Raw genomic sequence first — 10,602 nt, forward strand, 5'->3', positions numbered from 1 at the left:
GATTCCTAGTTTCGATTCCAATAAGATAAAAAATCTAAAAAATGAAGTCAAACATTTAGATGTCAAACATTTATTCTGTCTTTTTACAAAGCATTCTGTTGCAGCTGAATAACACGAGCAAAAATCAGCAGCCTACAGTACACTGCAAGAGGGATTTTGCCTATGCTTTAAAAAAAATACCACAGCAAAAACAACTAGATTAATATAAATTTCAAATATTAAAGTGTTAAAGACAAGTAAACAGTCCGTAATAAAATAGGAACAAAAAATCAATTAGCAATAGCGTAAATAAATACAACTGAACTAAATTTCAGGTACAGAAACAGTAATTAAAAGTTTAAAAACACTGCATAGTTTTATTTTCATAAATAAAATATAGATTAATTAAAGTTATAAAAAATATTCAGTCAAGATCAGTGAATGATTTTCTTTTGTTCTTTGATTAACATTAATGACAGGCAGCGCGTTTATTAGGCTGCTGTCTTTTTAACACCGAACGAAGTAAAAATACTGTACACCTGCGTTTTCTTTTTCTGTATCTGTTTACGTTCACTTAAGACAAAAAAGGCTGTGTTTATGATGTTATACTGACATAGTTTTCTGCATACTGGTTGATATATATGAAAGAAGTCAGTTTTGACACGGAACAACCTTTTCTACAGTGGAAATACACGGAACGGTTCGAGAACGGACACAAACCAGGAACCCGCACCGCGACTGTTCTCTGTGCTCGCGCTTGCGCTTCGTGTGCACGCAAACAGGGTGCATGTTCTTTCCGTCCCTGAAATTAAATCGTTTTAAATAACATTAAAATGCAAACGCAGGAATTGTTAAGCAGAATCGAAATGCACGCGTCTTATCGAATACCCGGTTCTTTGAAATTTGGAACCGGTTCTAAAATGGAACCGGTTTTTGATACCTAACCCTAACCACACCTGTACGGTGCACACACAAAAAAGTGTGTAACTTTTAACTTTAATATGCTATTTATAATTTATATATTTTGAACATTTTTTACAGTGCTGTTACCAAGAAATTCTATTTAAAATCTTTTTTTTTTAATCTCACGCAGAACAGTTCAATTATTTATAATAATATAATATTATATTATATTACACATATCACATATATGTATGACACATATGACACACATATCAAGATGGCGCTGCGGATGGGTGCCTCGGTATGAGCTCTCCAGTTATTTTAATGTTTTTGTTAGTTTTTCCTGTCTGTTGTTTTTCAAACAAAATAAGTTTTACCAGGGATGAACTGCTGAACATTCGACAGTACAACACCACTCAATCTTCTACTCGTGTTTGATAACACAGACGTTTCGTTGAACATTGTAGTTGGCGGAACAGCGGCGCTGTTCAAACGTTTCAATACGCGCAAGTGTGGAAAGTGAGCCTGCGCGCTCGTCAAGCTCCGACAGCACGGCTTTAGAACAGCGGTGCTTAGCATCCATCTGGCAAATCTCCACTCTCTACCCAAAAAAATGGACGAACGTCTGCTCTCCCGAATAAATAAGGACTTTTCAAACTCTGCTGCTTTGTGTTTTACGGAAACCTGGCTGAATTAAGCCATTCTGGACAGCGTGTTACATCTCCCGGGCTTCCAGCTGTTCAGAGTGGATCGCGACGCAGAATCAACAACACCCGGACTCTGTTATAATCATTCTTGGTGACACAAATTTCTCCTGTGAACTGCCAAAATACAGACAGCATGTTACATCCTGGCTGAATGAAGCCATTCTGGACAGCGTGTTACATCTCCCGGGCTTCCAGCTGTTCAGAGTGGATTGCGACGCAGAATCAACAACACCCGGACTCTGTTATAATCATTCTTGGTGACACAAATTTCTCCTGTGAACTGCCAAAATACAGACAGCATGTTACATGTCCTACCAGAGACAGTAATATACTTGGTCCACAATAAAGGATGCACATCACTCTGTCCCACGGGCAGCTTTGGGGCTCTCTGATCACTGTCGACGAGCTCACAGATTCTGTAACATCATACATCAGTTTCTGTGAGGATATGTGCATTCCTACCAGGACTGATTTAACTTACAACAACAACAAACTGTGGTTCACAGCGAAACTCAGACAACTCCGTCAGGCCAAAGAGGACGCCTACAGGAGTGGGGACAGAGTCTTCTATAAACAGGCCAAAACACACTGATAAAGGAGATCAGCGTGGCTAAGAGGAACTACTCTGAAAATCTGAGAAACCAGTTTTCTGCCAACGACCCTGCTTCAGTGTGGAAAGGACTGAAAGACATCACCATCTACAACTGCCTGTCTGAAAACATGTGCTGACCAGCTGGCTTCCATCTTCACACAGATCTTCAACAGATCACTGGAGCTGAGCGAAGTCCCTTCCGGCTTCAAACGCTCCACCCTCATCCCCATCCCAAAGAAACCCAAAATCACAGGACTGAATGACTACAGACCTGTGGCTTTAACGTTTGTGGCCATGAAGTCATTTGAAAGACTGGTGCTGGCCCACCTGAAGGACATCATTGGATGCTTGCTGGTCCCCCTGCAGTTTGCTTATCGAGCAAACAGGTCCATGAATGATGTGGTAAACATGGGACTGCATTATATCATACAACATCTGGACAAACCAGGGACTTATATGAGGATCCTGTTTGTGGACTTCAGTTTAGGCTTCAACACCATCATCCCAACACTCCTCCAGAACAAACTAACCCACCTCTCTGTTCCTAGCTCTATCTGTCAGTGGATCACCAGCTTTCTGACAGATAGGCAACAGCTAGTGAGACTGGGGAAATTCATGTCAAACAGCCGCACCATCAGCACTGGCGCCCCCCAGGGATGTGTGCTCTCCCCACTGCTCTTCTCACTCTAAGAGCTCTCTGTCAAGCTCCTGAAGTTCGCAGACGACACTACAGTCATCGGCCTCATCCAGGACAGAGACGAGTCTGCTTACAGAAAGGAGGTTAAAAAATGCATTATTTCTTCTGCTTAGAGGAAACATTGCTCATAACTATGACCTGTCATTTGCACTATTACCTCACTTTTGCAACTATTTTATTAAATTTAAGTGTTAAAACAAGAAAGTGTGAGTAAATGAATGACAAGTAATTCTTAGTGAATTCCTCTTGAATCTGAACACCAGAAGCATTTGGCCTGTAGCTCGTTCTGCGGTGGGTTTGATGAAATGAGTCTAATTTTCTCCAGCAGACACAGAGGAAGCAGAAAATAGCAGTAATGAATGAGCTGAAATAGTCGATCGGGTCGTCGGTATTCCAGCAGGCCATGGCTGAAATTAGCGAAAGGGAGCTTTGGACGAGTCCAGGAGATGTTCTGTGATTTACAGGCCTGGGGAACTTCAAACGTCTGGCCAGGCCTCTGACGCAGATGAGCGAAGAGACTCGCTCCACAGCTGTTGTTTCTGAGGCCTCTGGAGCGCTTCATGTCCTGCCAAGAAAACGCTGTGCCTCACATCTGACCTCAGGGTGAAAAGTCTCCCTGCTCTGGAGTAAAAGCCCTTCGGCCATCTGTGGCATGCTGGTACTGTGTTGTTCATCAGTACATGCCCCGAAACAAAGCGCATCAATGAAATGGAACTAAGAGATGCATGCATAACTTATTTTTAATATAGTCTTTGATCGCCTAACTTGTCCTTTCTGTGATTTTGTTGATGTTTAAATGCTACAAATTAGCAATTTTGCAATAGTTTTCTGCTCGTTTTTGACTGTTATTGAATTGTTTCTAATGTATTGCAGCATAAATGGTTACAGCATGCTATTATACACATTTACACCAATTTTCTTTCCAGTGTGTTCATTGAACAGTGGATCTGACCGATTCTTGGAAGTGAGTCTCCTGAGTATTTTTTGTTAGCTACAAGCCAAGACCAAAGCAGAGATTACAACATTAGTGAGATGCTGTGGATGCTTTGGCGCAGAGCTGATCGCTGGAGCGCGTTAATGAGTCCAGTCTGGACAGAGACCAGCATCAGGGACGTTACTGCCCGACTCTCACTACACAGCCAGACATACGTCAGCTACTGTCATACACTGGCAACACATGCATACACTACTGTTCAGAAGTTTGGGGTCAGTTCGTTTTTTTAATGTTTTTAAAAGAGTCTCTTCTGCTCACCAAGGCTGCATTTATTTCATAAAAAAATACAGTAAAAATTGTGAAATATTATTACAATGTAAAATAGCTGTTTTCTATGTTAATATCTGTTAAAATGTAATTTATTCCTGTGATCAAAGCTGAATTTTCAGCATCATTACTCCAGTCTTCAGTGTGACATGATCCTTCAGAAATCATTCTAATATGCTGAGTTGCTGCTCAAGAAACATTTCTGATTATTATCAATGTTGAAAACAGCTGCGCTGCATCATATTTTGTGGAAACCGTGACTCGTTTTATTTTTCAGGATTCACAGATGAATAGAAAATAAAAAAAACAGCATTTATTTGAAATAGAAATCTGTTGTAACAATATAAATGTCACTTTTGATCCATTTAATTCGTCCCTGATTAATAAAAGTGTTCATTTCTTACTAACTTACAAATTTGAACAGTTGCATTTTAGTTATTAACATTAACAAAGATTAATAAATGCTGTAAAAAGTATATCTATGCTAAAACTTTCAAATTAAAATTAAAATATACAAATGAAATATATAAATAAACAACAAAAACTATAGGCCTAATAGTATATCAATGATACTTAAAGGCCACTGGTTCTACAGTAGTATATGATAACTCTGGTTAGTAGTGAGGCTGACAGGTGAATTGGTTTATTACGACCTCTTTTAGTTACTCGATCTCACATGAAACGTCTGAAGCCACTCTGCATGATGTAGAAGCAAACGCTTCACTCTCAAGAGCCGTGATGTTGAGATCTGATACACCACAGACTCATTTTAGATGCTTATTTCACAAATGTAGGCCTTCAGAACACATGGATTTGCCTCCAGATGCCCTTTCAACAGTTTGAGAGTTTGAGCTGGAAGCATCAGAGACGGAAGGTGGCATGAGACAATAAAGAAACCAGGGCCTGTTTTTTCTTTAACTGTGGATTGGGACCAGCTCTCTCTTAATGAAGCATATGGCCCACACATTGCTGCTTAAAAAGGGCCTCAGTGGGTGATGGCATTATGGGTAAAATAACGTGTTAGTCTTAAAAATGCAGAGGGCGGTCAGATCTGGGATGCATCTGTTGCGCTGGGTGGTAATGAGTTCACAGACATGTGACTTTGAAGAAAACATGGCCGTCCTGCTGCTGGAAATCATCGCAGTGTTGCATTCTGGGAGGCGGATCCATTTGAAATCAATACAGCTAATTGGATTACAGAAAACACGTCTGGACCCGCCTCTCGGAGCGTCTCATTGGTCGATTGCATGACTGTCAAGAGTGTGTTTCAGCATATGTTAAAACTGTGGGATAAAAATCACATAAAGCATGTCCAAATCATTTTATATATTTTATATCAACAGAAAAAATTGTTACAAATTAAAAGATGTTAAAAATTATTTTTGTGTATAAATTACTAATTGTTACAAATTAAAAAAATATTTATGTGTATGCACTTATACACTAATGTTCAAAATTTTGGGGTTAGTAAGAAGAAATTTATGCTTTTATTCAGTAAGGATGCATTCAATTAATCAGAAGTGACAGTAAAGACATTTATAACATTACAAAGGATTTCTATTTCAAATAAATGCTGTTCTTTCGAACTTTCTAATGATCTGTGAATCCTGAAAAATAAAACGTATCACAGTTTCCACAAAAATATTGTGCAGTACAACTGTTTTCAACATTGATAATAATCAGAAATGTTTCTTGAGCAGCAAATCAGCATATTAGAATGATTTCTGAAGATCATGTGACACTGAAGACTGGAGTAATGATGCTGAAAATACAGCTTTGAACACAGAAATAAATTACAGTTTAATGTATATTCACACAGAAAAGAGTTATTTGAAATTGTAATAATATTTCAACATTTTTACTGTATTTTTTAATCAAATAAATGTATCCTTGTTGAGCAGAAGAGACGTCTTTAATAAAATCATTGTGAATATTTACTATATCTAATCTGCAGTGGCTTCGGGTTGATTTTTGACGTCTGTAGAGAAACTGATGGTTGATTTTAAAGGTCTTGAGTGGATCTGATTGCTGTATTTGAGGTAGTTGTCGACTGCTTGCTTTACATGTGTAATCGTGAGCAGGTTGGGATTTGTACAGCGGTGGGCCGTTGAGCATTTTTGTGGTTCAGACGTCAGATGATTTAATCTGTTCCTGAAGGTGTTTATGACAGATCTCAGTCATATGTCTGGATCTGACTCGTTCCATGTGATCATTTAGCAACAAAACCTCTAAATGTTCCTGTCAGTAAGGTATGAGAACATGATAATGTCTCAAACCATCACAGCGGCAGCCTCTGGGAAACATCAAATCTCGCCTCCTCAAGAAAATCTAACCCAGTTGTTTCTCTGTTACTTTGGGGTTGAAGGTGGAAGGGATTTTGCAGTAGATGTAATCGTATGTGACGCCGTCATCGTTTCAGCGTCCCTGAGGAGGAAATGCTTCAGATGGAGGTGTTTGCTTTTCCTGTGGTTTCTGGGCTGTATATTGAACTAACACCTCCTCTCTTCATCTCCTCTTGTGTTGTTTTCCATGTTTCTCCTCCAGGAGCTCAAGGACAGACAGACGCAGGTCTACCGCTGCCCTCTACAGGGTGAGTACAGACATCAGACACAAGACAGACGTAAAAAGTCATGTTGTAATTCAGTATTTGTGTCCTGTTTTCCAGTACAAATATCGAAACATTCTTATAAGTGAGATGCATTGATTTAAAATGCTAAATGACGTAAGATAAGAAGTCCTGTTCTCTGAGAAATTGATCAAAATGAAGTGAGTTGTACTACAATTATTAAAACTAAAACTAAATAAAAAGAAATAGAAATATAGAAAATAAAAAATGACAAAAGCGCATAACAAAATTACTAAAACTTCAACTAAAATTAAAATAAAAACTCAAAATATAAAATAAAAAGTCATTCAAAATATTAATACAATATTAAAAATAAATATATTAAATGATACTATATTATATACGGAAAACTGAAAATCTAAAAATAAAAGCGAATTAATTAATAAATAATAAAATAACAGTGAAATAGAATTAAACTGCTGTAAGTGTAGTTTATATTATATTATATACAGAAAACTGAAAATATAAAATTAAATGTATATTATATTATATCATATTAAATTATATTATATTATATACAGAAAACTGAAAATATAAAATATATATATATTACATTTATTATATTATATTATATACTAAAAACTGAAAATATAAAAATAAAAATTCATTCAGAATATTAATACTACAATAGTATATAAATAATACTAAAATAACAGTGAAATAGAATTAAACTGCTGTAAGTGTAGTTTATATTATATTATATACAGAAAACTGAAAATATAAAAATAAATATATATATTATATACTGAAAATATAAAAATAAAAGCTAATTCAAAATATTAATAAATACTACAATATTTTATAAATAATACTAAAATATTATGCTTAAAAGAGCAGATATCGGCCAGTGGGGTCAGAAAAAATAATTTTGTTTTCCCTAGGAATTAATTAGATTTTTTTGACTCCATTGGCAGATATTTGTTCTTATTTTAAGCATAAACTCGCTTTATTTTGATTCATATTTCAGGAAGCAAGACTTAATATCTTCACCATTTTGTGTCTCAAGTAAATGTATCTTGATTTAAGAATGTTTAGACACTTGTACTGTTGAACAAGACACTTTTTGCAATGTGTTTCATACTTTTGGACCCTACTGTATGTAGTGTACTCAGTGTAGTGCACTCAGTGTAGTGTGCTCACAGTACTTGTGTGTGTGTGTGTGTGTGTGTGTGTGTGTTTAGTGGTTTTGCCTCCAGAAAAGGCTGAAGGATGTGAGAGTTTTCTGCCGTCTGGAGATGCGCTGAAGGAAACCTGCAAAGGGAAGAAACGCATCAGTCTAGATGTGAGTTCACACCAAACAACAAACTGCAGCTAAGTACAGTTTATATTTATTTATTATTTTTAATGAGTTTTATATTTTATATGAACACACAACTCGAACACACAAATATGCACAAAATACACTGATAAATTTAAAAAAGAAAATTAAAATTCAGAGTATAATCAGTGTATATTTTCATTTATCATTAACATTTTAATATTTATTTCTCTACAAAATGCCACACAGAGATTTGTGGGAACGTTATTAAGTGATAACTCAAATGAATTGATTGAAATGAGTCATTATTGAACCGATTCACTGAACTGATTCATCATCCAAATCAACTGAATCATTAAATTGGATTGGACTTCACAGCAATATTTTAAAATATATCTAAAAAATATATCTACTAAAAGTATCTCTGGAAAAGCTAAGCTATTTTGTAAAAGGCTGAACTATATTTACATTTTAAATGGACATTTATGCATTTAGTAGACGCTTTTATCCAAACATTACATAAGAAGTCTTGTTTTTTGTTTTTTTAATTGAGCAAAATCAAGTGTTTATGATCAAAATTAGAACAAATATCAATGAATGAACTCATCATATTTTCCCTTTGATCTAAACTGATTTTTCAGACCATGTTAGCAGATATTTATTCTTGTTTCAATCTTAATTTTGATCAGTTTCTCAGAAAACAAGACTTATTATATTTGTACTGGAAAACTGGAAACTACTGAGGGAGAAATCACAGAAATGTTAGTAGTGTTTAGTTTCAACTCTTGCTCTCACAGTCTGTCATCTTTCCTTTAACCCAGTCCCAGAGAATGCACTCTCCAGTTGAGTCTGTGCTCAAATAACACTAACACAGAGCTGTGTGTCTGCGTTCACTGTAAAGCACTGCTCTGAATGAGACACATCAGTGACATGCGAACGCATTGCCACTCCAACATTATCATCCGTGTTCAAAGATACCCATGTGTTACAGCTTAAACCGATAATTGTGGTTAAAAACATTTTTCCTGGAACAAGACGAAAAGCACCTGTATAATCCCACGCAAAACTACTTATACATCCTCTTCAATGCCATCTTAAAGAGCTGACCTGAAACACAACAGCTGTAGGGATTCAATCTCTCCTTTATTAAAAGAATAATTTAACCATAAAGAAAACTTTCTGTCATCATTTACTCACCCTCGTGTTTTTCCAAACCTGTTTGACTTGTATTCGGTGCAAACACAAACGATAAAGCTTCTGTTTTACTTGCAGTACAGTGAAAGTTGATATTGGATCTAGGGGTCGACCGATTATCGGCCTGGCCAATTATCGGTGATATTAAGCTTTTTTTATGGTTAGTGGTATCGGTCAAAACCGATAAAATAATTTAAAGAACATTTTTGTCAGAGCCCTTGTTATTCTTAATTTTGACATTATAAGACATATATACTGTATATCGGTTATCGGTCTACTTGATCTGTAATAATCGGTATCCGCATCGGCCCTGAAAAACACATATCGATCAACCCCTAATTGAATCTGCTTTTGTGATTCACCAGAATAAATAAATAAAATTAAATAAATAAAAAGGTTTGGAATAATACATTTTTATTTTTTTAAAATAGTATAATAATGTGATTTCAATTTTAGATTTTTGTTGGTTGCAGTGTTATTTAAGTATTATTTATATATTTATAGTTTAATAATTTATAGTTTTCATTCATATTTTTAATTATTAGCTTCTATTTTTTCAGTTTTTATTTTAATTTTAGTGAAATTTTTAGTAATTTTGTTTGTGCTTTTGTCATTTGTATTTGTTTTTTTTAAATATTACAATTTAGGTTTAATTAAAAAAAAAATGGTTTGGAGTAATACATTTTTATTTGTATTTTTATTTTTTAATATTGTATTACTGTGTTTTAATTTTTAGATTGTGGGTTGCAGTGTTATTTTTGTATTATTTATATATTATTATTATAGTTTTTTATACATTTTTTAATTAACTTATATTTTTATTTTTGTAGTTTTCATTTTAATTTTAGTTTGTTTTAATCCTTTTATTATGTGCTTTTGTTTTTTGAGTGAATTCTTATTATTTGGGATTGAGGTCCTCCTGCTGGTCACGTGTGTAACTGCATGTTTGCGTGTTGGATCTCTCAGGATCTGGAGTGTAACGTGTCTCTGGTTGATGACAACAGGCAGGAGTGGGTCTTCACGCTCTACGACTTCGACAACAGCGGAAGAGTCACAAAGGAGGTAAATACTGACGTTTATACAGGCCTCATTCAGAGACAGACACCTGATGCTCATTCCCTTCAGTAAAACGCGTGAGAAAGCATTCATGTTGTGTGTGTTTAGGACATGTCCAGTTTGATGCACACTATCTATGATGTGGTGGACACCTCCGTCAGTCACTCGTGTAACGGCAAACGAAAGACCCTGCGAGTGAAGCTGACGGTCACTCCTGAACCCCGAGCTCGCAGGAAGGACGGGACACACGCCATGACCGGTGCCAATCTCACACACACACACACACACACACACACACGCACACACACACACACACACACACACACACA

At 36.0% G+C, this 10,602-nt stretch overlaps 1 protein-coding gene across 1 annotated transcript in view; it reads left to right on the forward strand.

The window, feature by feature from the left end:
- LOC107659078 (protein naked cuticle homolog 2-like) overlaps positions 1-10,602 on the forward strand; it is a 46,504-nt gene that overhangs the window by 32,416 nt on the left and 3,486 nt on the right. Inside the window, exons 4-7 of the mRNA XM_016447892.1 lie at positions 6,684-6,729; positions 7,947-8,047; positions 10,184-10,279; positions 10,382-10,532. Of these exons, the coding sequence (XP_016303378.1) occupies positions 6,684-6,729; positions 7,947-8,047; positions 10,184-10,279; positions 10,382-10,532 (394 nt within the window). The remainder of the gene's footprint in view (positions 1-6,683; positions 6,730-7,946; positions 8,048-10,183; positions 10,280-10,381; positions 10,533-10,602) is intronic.

The sequence above is a fragment of the Sinocyclocheilus anshuiensis genome, unplaced genomic scaffold (assembly GCF_001515605.1).
Source record: "Sinocyclocheilus anshuiensis isolate Anshui unplaced genomic scaffold, SAMN03320099.WGS_v1.1 scaffold411, whole genome shotgun sequence".
Lineage (NCBI taxonomy): Eukaryota > Metazoa > Chordata > Actinopteri > Cypriniformes > Cyprinidae > Sinocyclocheilus > Sinocyclocheilus anshuiensis.